This window comes from Microtus pennsylvanicus, chromosome 10, assembly GCF_037038515.1.
Source record: "Microtus pennsylvanicus isolate mMicPen1 chromosome 10, mMicPen1.hap1, whole genome shotgun sequence".
NCBI lineage: Eukaryota > Metazoa > Chordata > Mammalia > Rodentia > Cricetidae > Microtus > Microtus pennsylvanicus.
The window spans coordinates 37,863,997-37,890,378 of record NC_134588.1 but is presented as its reverse complement, the minus strand read 5'-3'; the positions used below and the strand labels follow the sequence as shown (position 1 = coordinate 37,890,378).

The 26,382-nt window shown below is 36.4% G+C and overlaps 1 protein-coding gene and 1 long non-coding RNA gene across 2 annotated transcripts in view; both read left to right on the top strand.

Annotated features, from left to right (window-relative positions):
* The window catches only part of Cdc73 (cell division cycle 73), a 114,823-nt gene extending 113,534 nt beyond the window's left edge, over positions 1 to 1,289 (top strand). Inside the window, exon 17 of the mRNA XM_075988163.1 lies at positions 914 to 1,289. Within this exon, the coding sequence (XP_075844278.1) occupies positions 914 to 950 (37 nt within the window). The 3' untranslated portion in view covers positions 951 to 1,289. The remainder of the gene's footprint in view (positions 1 to 913) is intronic.
* A 2,397-nt stretch (positions 1,290 to 3,686) lies between these two features.
* LOC142858643 (uncharacterized) lies at positions 3,687 to 3,840 on the top strand. The gene is made up of 2 exons (XR_012912064.1): positions 3,687 to 3,764; positions 3,798 to 3,840. It is a non-coding gene; the product is annotated as an uncharacterized LOC142858643 (long non-coding RNA).
* The last annotated feature ends 22,542 nt before the right edge of the window (positions 3,841 to 26,382 follow it).

Sequence of the window (26,382 nt, the reverse complement as noted above, 5' to 3'; positions counted from 1 at the left end):
ATTTTTACCAGAATTTTAAAATCTTTAAAGTTATAAGCTATAGTGTGTAATCCCTTGCTTTGAATATAGTCTGATTTGACCAACATAATAATTGATGATTGACAAATGCTTTGATTTATTGACTTGATATGTAAATGTAGAGTTTAGAGTCTGTTAGAAGGCATACTAAACTGTGTGAGAAGTCAGATTTTGTGATCTTGCTGTCATGAATTGTGTAACCTTCTGAACTGCATTTTCTTTAAAATATTTTTTTTTTTTTACAATTTTACTTTACATACCTATCCCAGTTCCCACTCCCTCCCCTCCTTCCACTTCCCCCACCTACTCCCTGCCCTACTTCCCACCCACACCTCAGAAGCCTGAATTTCATTTTCTATCTGCTTAGGGAGCCTGGTGTCAGGTGACGCCTAGGCTTTACCCCTGAAAGGTTGAATTTAATTCTTACATTTATTTGAATTACTAGGATAGAACTGTTAAGTCCTTTAACCTAACAACTGTTCTGAAACTTACAAACATAAGAACAGTGAATTGTCATAATACTGTAGACTCAGCTGCTATTGTGTTCCCTGAAAACTATTTCTTGTTTGGTGTCTCTCATTGGATTGTGTCAGTTTTCTCAAAGTCATTACTATAACTGGTGGTAAGACAAATATACTTCCAATAAGCTCTTAGGTTATAGAATTTAATTAGAAAATGTTTTGTTTTTTGCTTACTATTTTTCAGAAATTCCAGAATCTAGTTTCCAGCTGCTTAGTAAAAACAGTATTTTGCCCTTAGTGATTTTAAATTTATAAAGAAGTCACCCCTTTTTACATGCAATATTCTTAAAATTTCAAAATTTGTATTGTCATTACAACCCATTATTATATTTTTGTATCACCATCATAACCTATTATTCTTTTTTTTTCTCCAGATACATGGTAAAGCATAAATCCCACTTGAGATTCTGAATCATTTGATTCCTTCTTTTCTGAAAACTTGGTTTAAGAAGCATGGATATAGCTTGATCTACAGACTGAAACCCAAGCTTTATGAATTCATCAAGAACTTGCAATTGAAGAAGGCCACAGAGCAGTCTTTTATAAGACCTTGTTTGATGCTGTGTGCTTCAAAGGGCATTTCCTCCCATCCATACAAGCAAACTTTTTTGGCTTACAACTATTTTTTTAATATTAGCCTTCTAGTCTGTAATGGAAATTGTATATTTTGATAGAAGCTTTTTCTCTATTGGTTAAATTAGCATTACTTAAAATTTGTTTCTTTAGAAATAAATGCAGGTTATAAATGTGTGTATATTTAGAAGTTATTAGGCTCTCTAAGCCATCTTGCTTCTGATTTTTCATTGCTCTATGATTCCTTTTACTGGAAAATACTCTCATGAATGGTTTTAAATTTTAGAGTCTAGAACTTCAAAACCCCACCAAAGGGAAGTAATTATTAAATCAGTTGAAAGTCAGCCTGTGTCTATACTATGTCTATACTAACTCATGTTTAAAAAGGAATAATGAAAAATCAAGAACAAGTCTTCAGTTTCTTTTGAACTCAGCCTTTTCAAGATTTCTTTTGTAAATGAATACATATAATGAATGTACATTCTCTTTGTTGACTTTGATGATTTTAAATTTAAAGTGATATATTTCTATCTGGGATATGTTTCCACTTGAAAAGAAATCTCAAAAAAAAAAACAAAACAAAGATTAAAGTGTAAAAAGCTGTAGTGACTTTTACTTGGGAAACTAAAGTATGATTTGGGGGACTGAGTACGTATCAACCTAGTTACAGTGTAACTTGAACTTCTAAGTTTGATTCTTATATGCTATAGGATTTTTGAGTCTTCTATTTGTACACATGTCAACTTGGGACTTCTTCCATTATCCTAAATATTGATAAATTCCCAGGCACCAAAGAACACATTTGCTTACGTGTCTGAACAGAAACAAGATAAAAAAAAAAAACACTGGTATTTTTATGTGTGTTCAATGTGGTATAAAATATAAAACCTATATTTTAACTTAGTAAAGTATTTTACTATTTCTCTACTTTAGACAGAGTGTTGCATCTAAGCTGCAATGAATGACCATGCTCCTTAGTCCTGGTTTATCTTTTACTATTTAAAAGGAGTGTTTATTCATTGAAACCGAGTTTTTGTCATTAGAGCTGTTGACCATCCCATCTTGTGTCTTGTTTTCCTCAGTGGCTATCTTTAGGTTATCAAATTGGGGGATGTGGGGAGAACAGTAAGACATTTAGGTTTTTCTTTCATTCTTGCGAGGATACTTAGCCTCTTTAGAATTTAATGCTGTCATAAAGATGAGAAACAAGTATTATTTATTTTATTAACTTACTATAAAAACCCATTATCAGTAAAAACAGAAAAGATATTTATTCAGGTGGAATTCAGTGGGCTTTCCAGAAGAGAAGCAGCTAATGTTTTAAATGACTTTAATACATTTTTAGTGTTAGTAGGTTTTCCCTACAATTTCCCATTCTCCTGCATCCTCTTCTTTCTGGTAAAAGAAAACTCACTTTATTCACAGAATTTCTCAGCATATAAATCTATTCTTAAATTATGTATTGAATAAACTTTTATCCACAATAAAATAGTCAGTGAGTCAAACCTGTAATACTTTAATGTAAATTACTTGTTAAGACTACTGCAAAGTGGACATGAACTACTTACTACCTTTCCATAAAGAGATTTGGTATTTATTCTTACTATCTGAAATTTACTTGATAACAGAGTATGATTAAAATTGATATCTACTTTAACATGGTTTATTTTTCTATTTTAAATTTGCTTTGTGTATAGTCAAAGGTTTCTGGGTATACTCTGTAACTTAGTAAACCTGGGACTATGCTTTTCATGTATCTTGAAATCAGATCCTTTTTGTGCACTGGGAATTTTTTTTTGTCGTTTTATTTTTTAAGATTTAAAAAAAATTCAAGGCGGAAGCTTAATGAGTTCCATGCTAGGATTTCGGTATGTACATGCCACTTTACTTGTTCTCTTCTCATCCACCGCTGTCCTCCCCAGCCCTCTTGCCTCCAGTTCCCTGTTTGCTTTCCTATTAATATATTCTTTCTTTCTCATTTTTCCTTACCCTTCCCTAAGAACTCTTCTTCCTTCTGTTTCATAGTCTCCTTTCTTTCATTACCAACACATAAACATGCATATACATTTTAGATGTTTTTAATCTGAACATTTTCGTTCCCTAAGTAAGTTTATGAAATTTTATAGTGATTAATTATAAAAATAAAGGGGAAAAGTAAATTATAAAGATCCACTATGCTCAGCCAATCGTTCATTTTTCTCCTGTGACTCAGTTCTACAGCAGCACCTAACATAGTGCCTTGCACATGTAGGCATTCAGTAGTTATTTCTGTGTGTAAATGGATGATGTGTTTTCAACATAAGTGATTCAGTCCATAAAAATAGTTTTGACCTTATTTGATCTTAGAATTTAAGAATAAAGAATTGTAAGCAATGAGAAGAAATGAGTAGTTTCAAGAAAATGAGTATACATTAATAAGTTTAGTTTATCTGTAAGTTGCTAACTGAGGTACTTTTGCCAGCCTTACTTGTAAAAGGAAGGTTCTCTGTTATTTGGAGTTTTGGTGCTAAGTAACAGTAAGAAAAAAAAAAGTCGTTTTTAATCAGAAGCTCACCATTTAAGGAGATTTGAAAAATACATCTGAATCCTTACTCTTTTTTTCTGGGATAAACTCAATTGTCACTAATTTTTAAAAGTTTTCCAGATAAGTGTGTTTGTGTGTGTGTGTGTGTGTGTGAGAGAGAGAGAGAGAGAGAGAGAGAGAGAGAGAGAGAGAGAGAGAGAGAGAGAGAGAGAGAGAAAGGAGTGAGATTCACCCACTTAAAGTGTTATTGGAAGTAATACCAGTATTAAATGTTGTGTTTCCCCCTCCCCTCCTTTTTTCTCTTCATCTGTGTATGTTTTGTGTGTGTATATGTATGTATGTTTTGAGGCCACTCTTTGCACTAGACCATCTCTCATTAGTATATTGGCCTATATCCCCAAATGACAAATTCAAATCTTATTTATTTAATATACAAGGAGTATTTTGCTGTTTAATATTTAAACATTTAATATATTTCATTATTAATTAGTATAATTTGTGGTTTGTTTCCTGTTTGCTTATTACTTGACTATTCTTTAGCAGCAGCAGAACAGCAGTTTATACAGGAAGAACTAATTCATGATGAGGAAAATCTCAAATATTTAAGTTCAAAGAACTATTCACTTCTTTGCTATGCAGAGTAAGATATAATTCAATTATGAAAAGAAAGGCATAGTTTGAGTTAGTCTACACAAAAAGGTTCTCACCTAAATGAAAATCCACACTATCTAATAAATATCAAAGAAACATTTCCTAAATAAAAATGCCTGTGACTTCTTAACGCAAAGCGATGACAGTGTTCTTTGTTTGTTTGTTTTTTTGAAGGTTTTGGGAAGGGATTATTTATTGCACTGATGAGCTATGCAAAATTATTTGACATTTTAAAGATTTTTTTTTTACAAAATTATAAATACAGTAGTTACTAAAGCTGGTTAGAATCATTTAGAAAGTGGCTTTAATCTTTGTGGGTTTTTGTTTGTTTTGTTGTTTGTTTGTTTGTTGTCTTAAGAAGAAGCCCAGAACCATGTGCATTTTAGGCAAGCACTTCTCCCAGTGAGTTAGTTACACTCCAAACCATAGATTGTGAAATTGTTTAAATGCAAAATTATAGTTAAACTAGAGAAAATTTATTTTTAAAACCCCACTCCAGGAAAATTTTTTGAAGCATGTGTGTGAATGCACATACATGCATACACACACAAGTCAAAAGATTTATTATTCTGTCTAACTTAAATTCATATAGAATGTTGAGAAAATTATTAGATAAAATCTATAGAAGTTTCTTTTTAACTGAAAAGCTGGTGCCTGCTGTTTTTCCAGTAAATGAAGTTTAAATTTAATTGTGTTCACTTTGAAATTACTGGACTGAATTTCCATTATCCACTTTCATATGATGATTTTTATAATTTATAATGGAGAATTGATTAACCTTGACTTAGACAATTTGATTAGTGACTTTAAAGTAGGTCCTAAATTTTTTGATGTATTCCTGGCCATGTTTAGAAGTATGTATTGTCCCTACCATAGTTTCTGCGCTAACATGTTGGCAGAACAACTAAGGAAAAATTGAAAATGTACAAATGAATGTATAAAGAATTCCTTTTAGTAAGTATAGGTTAATAATGCTTTCAGGCCATTGATGTGTTTGGGATTGTGTGTATTTTAGGAACTGTTCATAAGGCTATCTTGGAAGTTATAAATTGCCATATACTGAAATGCAGTAAGCATTTTTATATGAATAAAGTTTGTGAACTACAACCAGATTTGTGCCAAAATTTAAAGGTTGGATTACAGTATGTCAAAAGTAAGCTAATAATCGTTTCAAGTATTTTGTGTGCTGTTGCATTTTGTTTCTATTTTAAACGTAAGTAAAGCTACTCAACCTCCAACCCCAGTTATAGTTCTTGATAGGTGACTTAGTCCCTTTTATGGTAGTGGCCTCTGTCACTGGTTGCTTAATCATCAACTAGTATTGTTTGTGAAGCAAAGTAACTCCTGAATAGAGCTTCATTTGAGGTCTCCGTTACCTGGTGAAATATTCTCATTTTCATTCCATTTTCCTTAGCTTTATATTGTGGACTTTATTTTACACGAAACATTTTGCTGTTAAAAATCTTGGAGATAGCCAGGTGGTGGTGGTGCATGCCTTTAATCCCAGTTCTTGGGAAGCAGACGGCAGGTAACAGGTCTCTGTGAGTTAGAGACCAGACTGGTGGTCTACAGGAGCAAGTTCCAGGACAGGCTTCAAAGCTATATATAGAAACCCTATCTCCACTCCCCCCTCCCCCCCGCCAAAAAAAAAAAAAGATCTTGGGTATATATCCACCTTCCCTTAATTCCCCCAAAAGGCCCTGAACAAAACACAACAAACGAAATGTGAATGTATGTGTGTGTGTTTATACACATGTACATGCGCACACACACACGTGTGTTTGTGTATATACATACACAGGTATACAGTGCATGCCTACCAAGAAGGCAGAAAGTATTGTGAGTTTGAGATGTTTTCTTTATTAAAATGATGTATGAGATGTGTAGACATAGTCTTTTTGTTTAGAAAATAAAGCTGTTTACTTTTTGGAATTAATGAGTTAAATCCAGGTAGTCTTTTTTTCCCCTCTGAGTTAATAAGTTAAATAATTTCTAAAATTAGAGTTCTTCGTAAAGTTATCAGGCTTCATTGACTTACTGAATTTACAGTTGAAGTATATCAAATTTCTTGTTATTGTAATAGTATTAAAGGTATATTCCAATATTTTACATATAAATATTCTGATTTTGACATTTTATAAATTTCAAACCAAACCACCTTTCTATATAATCAAATACAATTGAATCATTAACAACATTATCTTATTGGCAACACCAGTAATAATATGTGAATCTAATGTGACAGTTTTTTAATAAAGGATTTAATGGGCCATTCCAAATCTCATTTTCATTCTTTTCACAAGTGCTCAATAAATATCAACTTTGTTCTTCTGTTCCTTTCAATCATCTGCTCTTAGATCCATGTCTGTAAACTAAAAGCGAATGTGCTGTTGGTTATTAACATGACTTAGATGTACATGTTAATAGCACATTACCAGGTAAGGGTTTTCTTTCTCATTTTCTGAAAAAAGTTTCTCTTTAAAAATTTACTTACATAGTGGTTGGCATTTTGTGTGAATTGGAAGACTTAATAGCTGGTTTTTTTTAAATGACTAGAAAGCCTAATCAAGTAGCTCTGTAGTCTGTCTTATAGTAGATCCTTTGTTCCATAATTTATATTTCATCCTTATAAAGAATACTGAATCAATAAATAGAACTGAGGTCACACTGAACCTGGAGCCATCTGAGAAATTCTGTTATTATATTTTGATATTTTATTGGATTCTGCTTTCTTTGCTAACAAATTCCTGGGAGATACATACCAGGTTATTTATTGACTGTGGTGAAACAAGGTTGTGTATTCTTACATAACTGCCTTCCTAGAGTTAACAGACTAAATGTGATGGCATCATTTTCTTTTTTAAATTGACAGGTAATGTAAACGTCCTTTGAAATGGAGCGATTTGAAAGATTTTTATCAGGACTCTAATTACTGGGAAATAGAAAAGTGAGCCTTATGGCTCATGAAGTAGTTTTAGCACCGTTTACCATCATCAATATTGATGGTGGTTTTGACTGAAACAGTTTGAAGATGCCTTTGTAATTAATAACCCACTACAGAAACAAATGTAGAGCCATGAATAAAATATTTGAGGTTTAAAATAGTTCAAGGATAAAGTTGACATTGGACCTTGAAGGGAAAAATTATTTGAGAATCTTTACTTGAAAAGGAAATATGGCAGAATGTGAATTTGGGAGTTAAGCAGACTTCTGATGTGATATTTCTCCAGAAACATTGAATTGCTTATTTTATTATTATTTATTTTTTTATTTTTTGGTAGAAGTAGCAGCAGACCAGGGATTTGGAGACATTTGCTAGGTGATATGTGTTCACAGCAGGTGGAATCCAAGTTACACAAAGAGTAAGTCAAGGAGAAGGATTAGTGGATATGAGAGGGTTCCTCTACACTAGAAGCTTCACTCAAGTTGGGCTGGAGAGATGAGAAAGGGAGATTGTGTGTGATGTGTAAATTCATGATTTTTTTAAAGTGCGAGTACCCAGGTCGTTTTTTAATGCATCTTTTTTTATGAAGGCTAACTTGAGTTGTGAGCTGACTGCTGGGTACTAGAAAAAAAGCATCCCTGAATATACTGATGGTAGGAAAGAGCATTATATTAATGGAGAACTTTTCTCTGGGGAAGTTTTATAGACTTTGAATAAGAACTGTTCAGATGTTACCAACTTTCTTTTCCTACATGCAGTTAGTTACATGTTCTTCTGGTTCTTACCGTTCTTGTGTCTCTTTGCTTGTTAGCGTGAGGTGCTATGCTTTATGTTTTTGGTGTCTTTTTTTTTTCTTCCATTTCTTCCTCCCTCACTTTCCTACCAATTCCTTGATTATGCAACTGAAACTCAGCACTATTCCATTGTCTTCACCCAGAAGTGGCCTTATCCTTTTCTTGATAGAGGAAACAGAAGCCATGAACTTCATGATACTGTATGGCTTAAGCCTTGAATCTACATTTGAGCATCTTTTCTTCCTAGTGGTCTAGTGTCCTGTTGCTTATTAGGGTCTTGTATTTCTCTACAACTTCTCTGTTGTAGTATTTGCTATACTATTCTCTCGTCTATTCATCTTGTCACCCTGTAATTACATCCTTGAGCACATATTTGTTAACGTTTGTCTTAAACATCAGTGGTGTTCTGGGAGAAGGCTTGATTACTTGTAACCCGCGTCCCTCTTTCTCTTCTAGTGATCGTTCCTAATCTCTAGGTAAGTGTCTGTGACACTAAACAGGACACGTAGTTTACACTCTGTTCTGTCTACCAGAATATGGAATGGGCTCTGAACTCTTGAGTCTTTCACTCAAAGATCATAGAGTTAGAGGAAAAGTGGTGGTGTCCACATTTATGCTGCCAAGAAGACTACCTTCAGGTGTTGTTTATGGGTCTCATGGTGAGATCACTTTCATTGAGCTTGAAAAGGGCAAGTCTTTAGTGGGGAAAGTGGAGATTTCCTTATGTTTGAATTGACAGATTTCTGATTAACAAGCTATCAGCCGCCAGAAATAGAGGTAATTGAGTTCTTGCCTGTGATCATTGCGATTAGATCAATAGACAAAGGAAAGTATACAAGCTAAAGAAAATATCATCTATAGTGAGAACACTCAGGAGTACTGCCTCATTGGTAGAGATGAAAGAATTTGAAAAGAAGATGAAAAGAATTTCAAAAGTTATCTGACACAATTTTTAGACTGTGCTTTCTATAAAGCAAAATAAAACCCTGAAAGTACTAGCAAAGAAAGGAGTGGCTAAGTTGGTACAAGATTAATAATTTACTAAGAGACAAACAGAATATTGAGTGTGACTAAGAAGAGCCAGTAAAAGCAAGAAGTATTAGGCACAATTTGTAAATATTATTGGGAAATTCCAATAGTCGAAAAAACTGACTCCCAGGCAACACTGGGGGAAAATATAGTTCTAGGTAGACATTTCATTTGGGTAATTATTGTTAAATTTGTGCCAATGGCAAACTGTGTTAATGAACAAAAACACTAGTCACACTCCCACTGGAGGAGATAGACAATAAACATCTGTTTTCAATGGTCACAAATGATAACAGAAAAAAAATGAAGCAGAAGAAATATTTGGAATAAAGTGGTGGAGTTCACCATTTTACAGCACTAAGAATCAAAACCAGGGCTTTGCACACTCTATTGTTTTGTCATTGAGCTACATCCTTGGCTCAATTTATCATTTTATATGGATGGACCGACACAAATAAAATGACTTGTGCAGTAGGTGAGCATAGCCTTATGAATATATGGGAAGAAAGCACTCCAATAAAGAAGAGATCCAAAGCCGTGGATGAGCTAGGATCATATTTTTGAGAACTGACAAGGAGGTCACTGGGCTGGTGAAGGAGCAGGAATTGAAGTACGAGAGCAGTTGCACTAGGAAACAAGATTCTATGATGTCTTATGGACCCAGTGAGACCACTGACTCTGGCTTCTCTTGTTTAATGCAGAAGCTGTTGGAGAGGTTTTGAGAGGAAAGCTCTTATATTTAAGTGTTATATGAGTCACTGATAGATTAAAGAATAGACTGTTTAGTTAAAAAGGGAAACCCAGGAAGAGAAGCTCTTTTGTTTCTGCAGTAATTTAGACAGGTAATAAAGACGTAGGCTCCTATGTTACTGGTGGAAAAGTGATAAGTGGGCAGATTTTGGAGCTAATTTGCAAGTACAGCGATTGGTTGTAGTGTGCAAGACAATAGAGTTAGCAACATTTCAACATTTTTGTTAACTTTTTGCTTGAACTGAAAAAATATTCCTGCTGACTAGAGTGGACAAGATTGTCTTAAGTATGAGATTTGGGAATGGTAGCACCTGAGAGGATCAGTTTCCTTTTGAAATTTTTCAAATGCCCATAAACCGTGCAAAAAGAGGTCTTTGGGTTTTAGGCTAAAGAGGAATGCCCAAAGGAAAAAGAAAAGCATGTTTCTAGACTTAAAGCTGCAACCAAGTCTCTTCAGATAAGGTTACCTTGTCACAAAGTTACTCTTGGATGCATTGGGCGATGTCTGGTAGTAGCTTTATCTGAGGAACGTGCCCCTAAAACTTTTAAGATAAAATTATTCGCAATGAATATCCTATGGTAGAATAACTGGGAATTTGTAATATGAATGTGATATGTTTAGTCATTAAGTCCTACTCTGTGAAAAAGGCCACACTCAGTACTGAGCTGTTTTAGCAAAACCTATAGGTAGGAATGAAGAGAATAAACTTACAGAAGCATTTTGGAATATTTAAAAAAATAATTTGTGTTGATGTTTTGGAGATTTTAAAGTAGGTCTAGAAGTTATTTCCAAGTTATTATATTGTGAAACTTGAAATTTTTGCTAGGTAATGAGCAAGGTTTTCAGTCACAAAAGCACAAACCCTAAGTATTTCAGTAAACTTTTTAAAAATAGTTTTCTGGTAGCACTTTTTCTTAGAAAATATTCATGGACTTTTTTTTATCTGTTTTCATAACTTTTAACCTTGTAATTTAGCAAAGAGCAAATTTAGGAGAAAGCTCGGTTGTGTCATTTCTTGAATTACTATGGCTGGCTGTCATTTCCACTGCTGAGCCTCTTGTGCTACTTTACTGTTCTGTGAGTTGTCTGTAAATTGTTGGTGAATGAGGGAGTCAGGGCACCACTGTCAGGCCTTGTTCTTAATTCACTTTGTATCCAGATCAAGTAACAACATCTGTATCAATATATCTGTTATCTGTTAATAAACCTTAATTTAAATACAAATACTTACCTTACTGTCCTTTTTCCCCTCAGTACTTCAGTGAATCACCTTGCATGCTCCCTGATTACTCAGATTTGGAGACCTGTAACACTGTATTTTCTTGTCAATGTCACAAAATATCTTATATGTAAAATAATAATAAAAAGGAATTACTTGAGTTCACCGTTCAGAGGGATTGTTCCATGGTGCGTGTCTCATATGCATGTGCTGAAGGGGCACTTGGTGGAACCCATTTTTCCTGTCTGAAGGACAAGAGACAATACAGAGGAGGATGCTAGCACCGCACCGACTTTCTCTTTTTCTTTGTTATTGTGTATTCATGCTCCCAGCCTGTTGGCTGGTGCCAGCTGTGTTTCGGGAGGGTCTTCCTCATCAATAGTTCTCTCTGGAATTGCTCTTTAACCCCAAATTCATAATTCTTAGTACAGTTGGCGATAAAGAGTATTACAACCACTAAATAAAAATATAGTTGTGTTTGTCAAAAGCATTAATTTGTAGGGTAGATGTGTGGTTGTTAAAATTCATATTCTTTAGTTCCTGTCCTAAACTTTTAACTGGCTACATACTCTTTTCCACTATGGCTATGTGAACACCATATAGACATTCTAGATGGGTACAGTTGTTTGTTCTTATGTCACTGCTACAGCAACATCCCTGTATATGCATATATCTATCTGTGTATGAAATATATCCAGCTGTTTGTATGAGTATATAATGGGTACATGCCTGAAAGTGGCATCACTGGCTCAGAAGTCATTTTTTAAAAAGTTTTACTTTAACAGCTGTGGTGGTTAAAGCCTGTAATCCCAGAACTCAGGAGGCTGAAATGGAGCAGTCACCCGGAATACATGGCTAACTTGGGCTATGGTATACAATATAAAACACTGTCTTTAAAGCAATGAAATGAAAGAGAAACACTAGATGCATATGTAGGTAAAGATGCACACTTTTGGCTCTGTCTAGTTTTCTATGTCACCACACCCCCTTTGAGTGCTGAGACAACAAATGTGCTCCTCCATTCCTTTTTTTTATTTGATGTGTTTCGTCTATGTCCTCCTTTTGAGTGTGTAGTTGTATGTGGTTTTATCTTTTGATCATGAGTGGATTTATGTAAGTATCCTCACTGTCTGGATACAGAAATATGACATCAGCACAGCAGTTCTTTGTGCTACCTCTATTACTAAATAATACCCCTGTCTCAACACATGCAGTTAGCTAACCTATTTGAATTCTTCATAATTTTGTCATTTTGAAGCTATTCTATGATACTCTATATCAGTTAGACACTGTGTCTGTTAGATGAGCCTTTTTAATCCATAAACTTCACCAGCTTCTGTACCAATAGTTTATTTTTAACTTCTGAGTAGCATTTAATGCTATGAATGTGCTGTAGTATGTTCAAATACTCACCTGTGGATATTCAGGATAGGAGCTGTGTCTGGGGGCAGTAGAACTCATATAGCAATCACCTTCATGTAAATGTGTGGACACAATTTTTACTCTGATAGTCAGGCCTTAACTGTGGTTTTTGAATGGTGTGATAGCTGTGTATTAGTAGTCTTTAAATATGTCTGACTATTTTGCGAAGTGACTGCACCTCTAAATTCTCACTATTTCTCCTTGAGGGTTGGAGTATTTCCAGTTTCTTACCAGCCTTTGATATTATCATGAATTTTTTTGATGTTTTAGTAGATGCAAATTGTAGTTGGACATATATTTAGGAACAACTTTTTATCTGTATATTTTTGTCAACATGTGTGCTCGTGTCTTCTTTCCATTTTTACTTTGACTTTTTTCAGCCACAGAGTTCTGAGAATTCTTTGTATAAACTACACTGGCTTTGCATGCCTATCCCTTCCCCCGTCATGGTGCAAATCACATAGCTCAAATTTCAGTTAATATGGCATATTAGTTATGGTTGCATAAAGTACAAACCTTCTGGCTAGCTCTCTAGTCCATAGAGTTCAATGTAAGAAACAGCTGGGTGTCATGGTAAGTGACCAGTTGCTTCTTTCAAAACGTTTGGTAAACACTACCAACCTTCTATTAAGGTAGAAACCAAAGTGTATGTTTGTGTAGCCTCTGAGTTTTGGGTGATAAATCCTGATGACACTTTATGAAAACAAATCACTTAAAAATGGAATTGTCCAACAAAGATGAAAGTACAGCACATAAATAAAATTTATAAGATGAAATAAAATTATAATGAGGTACAAATGGGATTCCGTAGGAAATAGTGGATAAAATGTTAACAGTGGTGCATTTAGTAGAATAACTGTGCAGCTAGTGGAATTTGGTAGTGGTAAACCTCTTGACGTAACTGAGGAAAAGGTGAAATCCCACACAAAGGGGTAAAAATCTTCACTAAAGGAACCCAGAGATATCTCATAACATTGAAATGAAACATAAAATGTTAGAAGCTGATCCAACTTCGACAACAGTTTGAACACTCAGGGTGACCACTTAGGAAATGCGTGTTCTATGTATTGTAAGTTATGGCACGATAAGGCACTATTCTGAAAGTTTCTAATGTCTTAAGTATACCATGCTAAATTAGCTTTTAGTACTTGTAAAATATGTGTATGTGGATAAATTCACTATATATACATATGTAAAATAGGAAGTTTTGACAATGATTTAAAGTCACTTACAAAATTTTCTGCTGTTTATTAGGTTCTGTGTAGTTTCAGCTCACATGTGCTCCCTTACTACTGTGCAGGATTGCTTATGTTTTCTACACGTTCTTCCTTTGTCACGCTTGAAACTTGCACATATCTTTGCATTGCTGTATAACTTGTCCTTTTGTTTGTATTGTTGCTATTTTTAAATTGTTTGTAAGGCTTTCATACAGTGGTTTTACTTATGTCATGTTCATACATGGATGTCATTGTACTTTGCTCACATCTACTCTTCTATTATTCCTCTGGTTCTCTTCTTCCAAATAGCATACTTTCTTTTTTCATGATGGATGAATAGATAGGTAGGTAAGTATATTGATTGATTGTATATGTGATTTTGTTACCTTAAGACAGTGTTTCTAAACCTTCCTAATGCTGTGACTCTTTACTACAGTTCCTCATGCTATGGTGACCCCAACCATAAAATTATTTTTGTTCCTGCTTCATAACTGTAACTTTTCTACTGTTATGAACTTAACGTAAAAATCTGTGTGTTCTGATGCTCTTGGGTGACCCCTGTGAAAGGGTCAGTCAACCCCAAAGAGTCCGTGATGCACATGTTGAAACCACGGCCTTTAAACATGTTCCTTATGTGTCTGTGGACACACCCACCCCTAGATTCTGTTTTTTGACAGCAAACATGTTACATTTTTAAGATTGTTGATTTGACATAACATGATAATATGTATAGCTTGTTTTTCCTTCATTTTAAAAGCAAAAGTTTGAATTTTATTGAAGCCTATTTTTTTTTTTAAATTTTGAATTTCTTCTGTAGATTGTCCTTTCTAAGGATTTTTCTTGTCTAGTTTGGGATCTTTAAGATTTTATCTTAAAATACTCTGGTGTTATCCATTTAAATCTACAATTCATTTTTCTTTTTCTTTTTTTAAATACATAACTTTCGTGAGGCTCTTTTTCTTTTTCTTTTTTTTCCTTTTGGCCTTTAAATGTCCACTTGCTTTAAAAGCATTTGTTAAAGGTTAAGCCTTTCTGTATGCATTGTCTCTTCTTGTACTTTTATTACGTGTCAGCTATGGATCTATTTGTGGGTCTACTGTTCAATTTCTGTTTCATTGATTTGTGTCTTTTCCCTCCACCTGCAATTGTCTTGATTAGTTCCATGGGAATGCATAACATTGGGTTGAATGTTTCCTCCTATTGTATTTTTCAAAATTAGGTTGTTTAGTTAATTTCTTTGCCATTCCACATAAAATTGGGTGGCGTGTGGTATTTTATATTACTCCTATAATCCCACTATGCAGGAGGCTGAAGCAAGATCATCAGTTCAGTGCCAGCCTGGACTACCTACTGAGACCCTGTCTTAAAACACAAGTGATTGGGGGAGATGATTCTGTAGGAAGGGCACTTACTATGTCAGCATGAAGCCCTAAATTCCAATTCTCAGAGCCCACATAGCAAGCTGCTGGTAGTCTCATGCTTGCCTGTCACTTACTGCCACAGAGGAGGGAGAAAGCAGGGCCCCTGGGGCTTACTAGCTGCTGATCTTGCTCCTGATTCAGTGAGAGACCTTGTCTCAAGAGAATAAAGTAGAGAGGAATAGGACAGGGCAACCCACAGGCTCCAATCTCTGCATGCAAACCCAGGAGCTATTGCACACACTTATGCATACACATTTACTCCCAACCCCCTAAATGTGGTCATATTTTTAAACAATATACTGATGTTATTATAGAAATTGTGAGACACACAAAAATAAATTTCAGCAGAATTGATGTATTTACTATGTTAAATCTTTTAATCCATGAATATAGTCCATACCTCTTAATTTGGATTTTCTTTCTTCAGTCTTTTATGCTTCATAGGTTTATATTTTCCTTGTGAAATTGTAAATTATACTATTAATTTCAACATATATTTGCTACTTATATATGTAGAAATATAGTTAGTATTTTTATTATATAAGCTTGCCTGTATTGATTTTTTTAGTAGTTTCTGTGTAACTCACTGTCTTCTGCTGTCATATCAGGCTTTATTTTTTCCCCTTTAATGTATCTGCTGGTGAAAATTTCCATTATGTTGAATTGGAAATAACCCTCCTCCACTGCTTTTTAATCGATATCTTTTCTAGGAATTGCAAGTAAAAGATTCACAGGCTCAGGGAAGTTACATGTCTTCAAATTGGACCATCTAAAATAATAAAAATTGACAGGGCTGGAGAGAAAGCTCAGTGGTTAAGAGCTCATATTGCCATTTCAGAGAACTCAGGCTTGACTTCCAGCACCTACCTCAAATACCTATAAGTCCAGCCCCAGATTATCTGGTCTCTTCCTCTGATCTTCAATGACACTCACACATGTAGCATATATGTGCACATCCACATATGCATAAGTAAAAGTTTTCTAATGTTAACAAAACACACACACATATAGTATGCACTTCTTAAAGACGACCAAATGTAAATGCTTTTAAAAAATACTGTCCATTGTTTGGTCAAAAGCATTCTTAAAAATAAGATCTCTGTGTAGTAAGGTTAGCTTGAAGCTTCAACTTATGACTCTTTTATCTTATCCTAATTGCTAGGATTATAGGCGTGTGCCACCAAAATGTATCTTAAAGAGAAGTGATCAACCATATCCATTTATATCTGGTCTAATAATGGATTGCTTTCAAAGAAAACTCCCAAGTCTACAAGCTGTGACCACTAATTTAGGTTCTTTATATCCCATTTCTTTGGTCACTTGTGTAGTGATTCTACTGCAAATGTGCAGGATCTTTTGAAGGTCAGACATCTTGTGCTCTTCTCACCTCTCTACGCTAAAATGTCTTCTGCTTCGCAGCATGTACTTAGTGTTTTTACTTATTAATTCTATTAGCCTTCAGATGCAGGAAAAGAGATAAGCAAAGCATACTGAAACTTCCGAGTGGTCACACAGCTAAAAGCTGCTAGGTTCCTATACATTGTGCACAGTATCATATCTAAGGGCTAATACATTACTGATAATGATTATAATTCATTAATAGATGCCATTGGACTAGTGTGATTGTCAGTCTATTATGAAAAGCATAAGAGCTTAACTTGACAAGTAACTTGTTCCACATCACCTTGCGTTATGGTGTCAGGAAAGGTGCCACCAAGTAATCTATTTCTCTCAAAAAGAAGTTGTGATTCTGCCCAACTATTTATGTGTGAGTTCTTGATTAAGTCACATCTTGGAAATGAAATTGATTAGAATTAGCTTAAGCTATGAAATGGAGATACTTACAGCTAACATTTCCCGTTATACAAGTTTCAACATGTAAACTATGAGTATACTAAAACTTCTTATAGAATTCTTGGATAGTAAATATGGAAAAAGTATTTCCATATTAATGAACAAAGTAGCCTGCTGAAGTTGTTGAAGACACTCCATTCTGTTAGTTTGTGAGCTATACCTCTCACAGCTAGGAAAAGCTGTTTGCATTTGAGAGTGCTTATAAACCATGTCGTCAGTATAAGGATATAAGCTTTTCTGTCAAAGATGGATTTGCTCCCAACACACACATATTAGCTGAAACCATAGTAAAAAGATTGTTAATGACAATGCAATCCCAATCCTGCACAATGTTTCACTTAATTTCTTATAGATGGCAGCAGTGCCGTCTCTAATCTGGCTTCTACAGGGCGTACTAATAAACTCTGGAGAGTGACTATTATACTAGGTGGGAAGCCCACACATTAGTCAACATTTGCCATTGCTATGGCTTTCTTCTGAGAATCTAGAATTAGTGTAGTTAAGTGAGAGCAGAAAAGGGTCTGGAGAAAGGGTATGTGTAAAAATTGCAACTTTTTTTGCTGATGAATGCTCTAGATACCCTTTACAATTTTTTCAGAACAAAACATGCTACAACAGTGATAACTAGAATTACTGTACCTGAGCCTATAATTTATACTAAATAAAAGGAGGGAAAGAGATTGCCTTTGATTAAAGCAAACTGTCAAAAATGCTGTTCAGATATATGCAGACTTTGTTTCTGTGTGCAGACATTCTATATCCTTTTCACGCTTGTATATCCCATGGTGATGGCTTGCTCTGACTGTCATGACCTTGTAGCTTAAACGATGAAAATTATTTTTTCTCTTCAATTTTTATTTATTATTTATTTTTCCATTCAAAAATCTACACTTCCTCCTCTCCCATTCCCCTCCTGCTCCCCCCCCCCCCGCTCACCCTCCTCCCTTACCCTCCCTCCTTAAGAGAGAGCAGGGAACCCTGCCCTGTGGGAAGTCCAAGGCCCTTCCCCCTACATCCAGACCTAGGAAGCTTTGCATCCAAATAGACTAGGGTCCCAAAAAGCCAGTACATGCAGTAGAAACAAGTCCCAGTGCCTTTATCAGTGGATTCTCAGTCAGCCCCAATTTTCAGCCACATTCAGAGATTCTGGTTTGATCGCATGCTCATTCAGTACTGGTCCAGCTGGATTTGGTGAGCTCCCATTGGAACAGGCACACTGTCTCATTGGGTGGACCAACCCCTCGTGGACCAGATTTCCTTGCTCATCTTCTCCCTCCTTCTGCTCTTCAACTGGACCTTGGGGGCTCAGTCCGTTGCTCTGATGAGGGTTCAATTTTTATATGTACTTTTTATCCAGATGAAAACTTCAGCAGGCCCCTTCTTGCTTTCTCTAAACTCTACTAAATTTAAATCAGAAATCAGTCTTAATTCAGGTATCAAACTGTACAGCTAAATAAACCCCGAAGCTGTATTTTGCATCATATTTCCAAACCTTTTCCTTCTGGCTGGCAGCACACATGGGGAGATGCAGCTGTTAGCTGCTTCTCTGTTCTTCCTCCCCAAAGTCTCTTCTCTTCCCTTTGCATGCTTGAGCTAAGAGGGAGAAATGATAAAGGAATAGACGTTCTTACATGAACAAGTTACCCTTGAGAGCTGACTAAATACTCCTTGAGACCAATGAAGCTTTAAAGCAGTAGATGTCTTCAGTTGACTGGAGATTTCCTGATGGGTGCAATTCCTAGGCTCTGGAACATTGTCTCTATCCCTGGTTGCCTCTTGAAATGTCTTCCTTTACTACCAGGAAAACTTCATCCCTAGCTCCCCATCTCTCCAGGTCACTTCCTTCTTAAGGAAGCCTTGGATAACCCCCAACATCTATACAGCTGTGGCTTAGGCTACGATCTCTGTTGTCTGGTTAGAGTCACTTTAGCTTCCTCTACGGTTCCTGGAAATGCATTCACTGTGCCGGCACGAGGGAAGTGTGCACACCCCGACTCTTCCTGCTGTTCTCTCCAAAGCTGATCATCTGAAAAATATCTCCTCTCTGCAGTTTTTTAGAAGTATTTGTTCTGTTACTGGATGAGGTAGTTCCAGATTCTGGGTATAATCTCTTTATACAGTTATACAGATGGTGACTTGATTTTAAATGCTCGCATAGATTATATCTTCTATCTCAAAGTTATAGTTTTAACATCTTGCTACATCTCTTTATTATCAGTCTTGCTGAATTGGAAGATAACAGAATTTCTATGTATATCCATGGGCTATAGGCTCTCTTCTTCTGTCTATAGTATGGTTTCAGTAAGGGAGGCATATGATTCAATCCCTTGGGTTACAAGTGAAAGAGAAGTTTCTTCCTGAAAATCCCAGGAAGCTCTTCTTTACCCTCTTTCCCGTAGTCATGCTAATGCCCTGTATGGAAGCATTGGAAAGTTACCTGAAGTGGATTATTTGGCCTGTAACAGGGGTGGAAATTTTTGTCCTTTAGCTCATAACAACATCCTTTTCCTGAACTCTGGGGTTTGAACTAGGCTTGCCAGGCTTGCATGGCAAACACCTTTACCCTATTGAGCCATCTCTCTGGCCCTAACACCATTCTTCCAAAGGCATTTTTATTATCTGAAAACAAAGCATTTTTATCAATAAACAATATCAGCTTAGAAGTGTGGAATTTAGCAATTCTCAGTGGTTTGTGTGAGATATATATTTGTGTGTATGTAAAGCAAGTGTATTTGGGAGAGGGCATGGAAGGAATTGGGGGAGAGAGGGAGGGCAGGAGTGATGAGGATGCACTGCTCAACTATAAAGTAAAAGAAAGACCGAGAGTGATTGAATAAAGTATTTAGCATGAGCCGCAGCCCTTTACACATGTGAATGTTCATCCATACATGCACATTTATTCATGATTCTTCATTAATTTGACTGTGCCTTCTGAGCTTGCTTGGCTTTAACTGAAAAGCATGAGGCCATCATTCACATGAATACCATGGTTTGACTGATGTTTGCTTGGTGTTGGGCGAAAGGTATGTCTGTGGGCGGTTGGACTCGGCTGGGACAAGTTGTCTGTGTTCCTTATGGTGCTCTGTCTTTGAGGAGGTTGTCACCAGCCTCTTAGTTTTCTTAGGATTCTGGGCACTGGATCAGAGAGGATCAAATAAGATTAAACTTTTTTTTTCATGCATACACAGTGCATGAAACTTTTCAAATTTGCAGTCTGATGTTATCTCCAAATGTGTTTGGCCACATCCATAGCTTTCCAAGAATGCACAAGACCTGTGGGTTGCACATTGGAAGTGTCTGAAACATGAATACTGGCGGTCCAGAGGCAAAACAAAGTGTGTACCCAAGTCTAGAGTCTTATAATGAAGATATAGACACTCTTTACGCTGAGAGGAGCTGGCAGGTAGAGATGTTAAAGGGTATACTTATGAGAACAAAATAATTTGTGGTCATTTTTCTAATCTATTTTACCCTCATTTCCATTATTAGCTTTTTCAGGAAGGTGACCTTGAACTCAAAGCAGCCCTCTGATAAAGCAAATGTCTCCAGCTTTAGAGTCTATCTTTTTAATATCTTTGCTTTATGAATGAAATCACATAAACACAATACTTTTTCTGTGCTTTTATATTTTCAACAGTTTCCCTGATGTCTGTATTGTGTAGCGTTCACAATTAATTAGTAGACATGCTAATCATGATGAGGTTTCATTTTTCTCCTCATGGTGTAGGATGACAAAAATAAAATTTTAATTTAGTAGTTGAATTATTATAAAGTAATAATTATAAAAGTAATAATGTCTAATTGTTTTTAGAATTAATGTTTTTTTAAGAATTGCTGTATCTGGCCAACTGGGTCAAGTCAACTGAAGAAATATTTAATGAGACATCCTGTCCAAGTGTTCTAGACAGTGGGAGAATGTGTGGTTAATATGATGAGCAATGTTCTAGACAGTGGGAGAATGTGTGGTTAATATGATGAGCAATGTTCTAGACAGTGAGAGCATGTGTGGTTAATATGATGAGCAATGTTCTAGACAGTGAGAGCATGTGTGGTTAATATGATGAGCAATGTTCTAGACAGTGAGAGCATGTGTGGTTAATATGATGAGCAATGTTCTAGACAGTGAGAGCATGTGTGGTTAATATGATGAGCAATGTTCTAGACAGTGAGAGCATGTGTGGTTAATATGATGAGCAATGTTCTAGACAGTGAGAGCATGTGTGGTTAATATGATGAGCAATGTTCTAGACAGTGAGAGCATGTGTGGTTAATATGATGAGCAATGTTCTAGACAGTGAGAGCATGTGTGGTTAATATGATGAGCAATGTTCTAGACAGTGAGAGCATGTGTGGTTAATATGATGAGCAATGTTCTAGACAGTGAGAGCATGTGTGGTTAATATGATGAGCAATGTTCTAGACAGTGAGAGCATGTGTGGTTAATATGATGAGCAATGTTATAGACAGTGAAAACATGTGGAATTAATATGATCAACAATGTTCTAAACACTGAAAACATATGTATTAATATGATGAACAATGATAGTGCTTTCACAAAATACTCAGTAAAATATTTGCAAACCAAATGCATCAAGAAATGCATCAGAAAGATGATGCACCATGATCAATTAGGCTTTTTCCTAGAGATGCAGGGATAGTTCAGCATACAAAAATCAGTAAATGTAATACACCACAAAACTGAAAGCTTCTGTCAAGCAAAGGATACTGTCAATCAGACAAAGTGGCAGCCTACAGAATGGGAAAAGATTTTTTTTAACCAATGCTATATTTGATAGAGAACTAATATTGAAAACATATAAAGAACTCAAGAAACTATATATAAACTATATATATATAAACTATATATAAAAACAAATAATTCAATTGGATAAGGCACTGATCTATAAGTATAGTATTAGTACAGATCTAAGTAGAGATTTCTCAATAGAAGTATCTCAAATGACTTTGAAACACTTAAAATTTTTCAATATTTCTAGACATCAAGAAAATGTAAGTAAAAACTATTTTGAGATTCCATATTACTCCTGTCTGAATGGCTAAGATCAGTAACACAAATGACTGCTTATGCTGGAGAGGATGTGGAGCAAGGGAGACACTCCTCTATTGTTGGTGGGAGTACAAACTTGTACAGCCACTATGGAAATCAGTATGGAGGTTCCTAAGAAAACTGGAAATTGATCTACCTCAAGACCCAGCTATACTACTCTTGGACATATACCCAAATGATGCTCTGTCCTACCACAAGGGCACCTGATCAATTATATTCATAGCAGCTTCTTTCATAATGACTTGAAACTGGAAACAACCTAGAAATCTCTCAACAGAAGAAAGGATAAAGAAAATGTGGTACATTGGCACAATGGAGTATTAAAAAGTGACATCATGAGCTTTCCTGGCAAAAGGATAGAACTAGAAAAAAATATCATCCTGAGTGAGGTCACACAGACCCAAATGGCCAAACATCGTAGGTACTCACTTACAAGTGAATATTAGTATTAATAAAATGATAATCAAGTTACAAACCCTAGACCCAGAGAGGTTAGGTAAAGAGGAATGGCTCTAGGTGGGAACTTGTGATTTTTTTAGGAGGGTAAAATATCATAGATTTTATAGGAGTGGTCAGGAGAAGGAGGATCAGTTAAGCAAGGAAGATGGGGGGAGGGAGAGTGTTAGGGAAGGTGTTAAGAATTGGGATCCACTTGGGGAGTGGTGTGGAAGCCTAGTGCTTCCATTTGGAGCCTGGTGTGGAAATCTTTCTTGCCTGCAACATTTGATAGGGCAGTGGTGGCACAGAACTTGTGGGAGTAGCCAATCAATGTCTGATTTGGTATAAGACCCACCCCTCGAGAAGGAACCCACACCCGACATTGCTTGGGTACCCAAGAGCCAGAGACTAGAGAGCTCAGAGACATAGATTAAAAACCAAAATCTTCTGGTACAAAATATTAATAAAATGCCTCTTAATGATATTCTGCTATACTCATAGATCAGTGCCTTATCCAATCAGTGTAAGAGAGGTTTCCTCTGGCAGCAGATGGGAACAGATGTGGAGATCCACAGTCAGACATGTAGAGACAGAGTCTAAACTGGAGGTCTCCATCAAATCCCCTTCCTCAGAGCTCAGGCAGAAAGACTGTTGGAGTCTGAGGGGATGGGGAACACCAGATGAATAAGGCCCTCTGAATCAAGGCTAGGGGCATATGAGTTCACAGAGACTGAAGTAGCAAGCACAGGGCCTACATGGGTCTACACCAGATCCTCTGTGTATATATTATAGCTATTAGCTTAGTGTTTTTATGGGACTCATGACTGCAAGGACAAGTGAGTCTCTGACTCTTATGCCAGCTTCTTCCTGTTGGGGTGCAATGTCCAACACTGATAATGGTAAATTTTGCTTCATCTTACTACATTTTATTTTGTCATGTTTGGTTGTTATCTCTTAGAAGCCCGTTCTTCTCTAATGAAAGACAGAAAGGGAGGGGAGAAGAAATGAGGCAGAACTGGGAAAAGAAGAGGAAGGAGAAACTATGATCAGGATATATTATATAAGGAAAAAAATCTATTTTCAAGAAAATAAAAACTAAAAAAAAAGTCAGAGTTAGAATGGAGTGTAAGCAGAGACTGTTCACTTGTTTCCCTGAACCTCAGACCCAAATAATCACACAGAAACTATATTAATTACAACACTGTTTGGTCAATGGCTCAAACTTTTTATTAACTAATTCTTACATATTAAATTAACAAATTGTTATCAATCTGTGTATCGCCATGAGGCTGTGGCCTACTGGTAAAGTTTCTAAGGTTCTAGCATGTTCTTCTCCTTTGCCAGCTACATGGAGTCTCTCTGACTCCGCCTATTCTCTCTATATCTTTGTTTTGATTTCCCACCTGGCTTTATTCTGTTAGGCCATTGGCCCAAAGAGCTTTATTCATCAACCAATAAAAGCAACACTTGTACAGAAGGACATCCCACATCATCAGGGAGTGAGGACATAAAGAGCTGCTCAGTTGTGTAGCATATAATAGCTTGCATCGTGGACCAGAATGCCTTATCATCCCTACATCTCAGACCTGGTTATGATCAGTGTTCTGACCTCTAGATGGTTTTCCTGCTGCCCTCTGGACCCACAGGACATGTAGTACAGGGAGAGCCATGATTATGACTAACACAGCCGAGCTTGACAAGTTTTCATAATAGCACTTGCTTACTCTTTTTATTCTGACTTCACCATGCAGGAGTGCCTAGCTCCCCCATTGGAGCCTCTGTCACCTACCTGTCCTATCTTTCTTGCCTCTGCCATGAAAGACAGGTCTCTGCAAGCCAATGAGAAGAACCTTTCTGTGAAGCCTAGTTTAAAACACTTAAATGAAACTTATCTTCTCAAGGTTCTGAGTGATACAGAGGAGGAGCTGATGGACACCCATTTGAGGCGAAGTTATTTTCAGTGCTTTTATCATTATTCTCAGGACGCAAATGCTATAAATAAAAAGATATTTTGGCCTAACTTTTGTCATGTGCCTGTACTTTGGCTGGAAGATGGAGCATTATTACCTCATTATCTGCACCAGACTCTATTTATGAAGGGTGTGCTACTCCCTTTGGACCACAATGAATTTTGGTTTACCAAGAATAATTACAGGAACTTTTACCAAATAATGCTGAGTGTCTGATTTAAAAGCCTTTTGTGATGTGCTCACAAATGTGAATGGTTAAGATGCTTGAAAGGGGGAAAAGGATGATTTCTTCTTTTGAGTTAGCTTGGTTATGAATTCACTTATTCATCCAATAAGCACTTTTTGACTTGCTCTTGTTCACAAGGTACTGTGCCAGGGCATAGAGAGCTAGATATAGCGAGTTTACCTTTTTCCTGTCCTCAAGAATCTCCCCATTTGTAGACATTGGCAATAAATCTCCTAATTTGCATGATTTGAGTGTGACTTCTACATCAGTCCAGGAACAGAGCGCCTGGCTTGTAAAGACAAAAGAGAGTGAGGTGAATGGAGAGAAGTGCTCGGGCGGACTTTAACTGGAGTGATGGAAACGGAGTACATTAAAGGCACACAGTGACTAGATCATGAAAGACTTTGCTTTCATTGGGGAGGGGTTTAGACTGGGAGACATGACAGGATGCTACTGAAGAACTTGAAATAGAAGTGATATGTTTAATTTTAAAAATATGAAAAAGTGGCAGAATTTACCTTCTTGTCCATGGTTAAGTAGCTAGGTAGTATTAAGTCATATCCAGGTTTTTTCTTTTACTTGTATATCTTAAACTTTACGTACATTCAGCAACTTTTCCATTTCTCCTTCCTCAAACTCTTCTGCCTCCTTTTATAAGTAGATACCAAATGTAAGTAGACTCATGGAGTGTTTTTCCTTTTGTGACTGATTATTTCACTCAGCACAGTTAGTGAGAGGATTGCCTTCATTCTAGAGGTTGAACAGCATTTTATAGTATATGTACTGCAGATTTTGTGTCTTTCATCTGTTGCTGGCATTTAGGTTGTTATCTTTTTACTGGTTTTTATAAATAGTGAACATCAGTGAACACGACTGTGCAAGCTATCCATCTGCAAACACAGCTGTGCAAATGCTACACCAGCGGACATGGCTGTACAATTATACATCTGTGAACTGGCTGAGCAAACTATTTTAATGAAATGCTCTTGGTATGGTGGGGAATAGACTGAAGGGTTTATACTTGGATTGAGTAATGAGATGAAGCAAGTTCTGAATTTCCATGCTACCGATTGTGAGGATGGAAACTCTGGGATGGATCTGAAAGGAGGGTGAAAACACAGCAGTTTAAAACTTCAAAATGGTGCTGAGAAGGGAATGAGGAAAAAGGAGAAGTTATATTATTAGACTTATAGATTGAGAATGAATGAAGCCATGTGATACAGACATTTAGAGCATCCTACTGAGGAATTTGTGATGAGACGCTATGCCATTCCTGCCTAAAGATGAAAACACCGGAAAGAAAGGAGGCTGACAGGAATTTCAGTGTCCAAATGTCCAGGCCTAATGGAAGCACAGAATAAAGTTTTGTTCATGAGAGCTAAAGAGATTCTCCCTCCCTCCCTCCCTCCCCCTCTCTCTCCCCCCCCTCTCTCTCCCCCCCCTCTCTCTCTCCCCCCTCTCCCCCCTCTCCCCCCTCCCCCCCCCCCCTCTCTCTCTCTCTCTCTCTCTCTCTCTCTCTCTCTCTCTCTCAATCATAGAAGTAACCAATGCCAATAGTTCCTCAGCTAGAGGTGGGACTTCATCCTATTTTCCTTTCTCCATGCTGGGATCTTGTCTGGCTTGAGGTTCTGTACATCAGTTTTGGTGTAAAAGCCATTGTCATAGGATCAAAAACTGTAGGTGACACCAATGATACTCCAGTTCATGTGTAGTCTTGAAGATTTTAAAAGTCACCATATGGT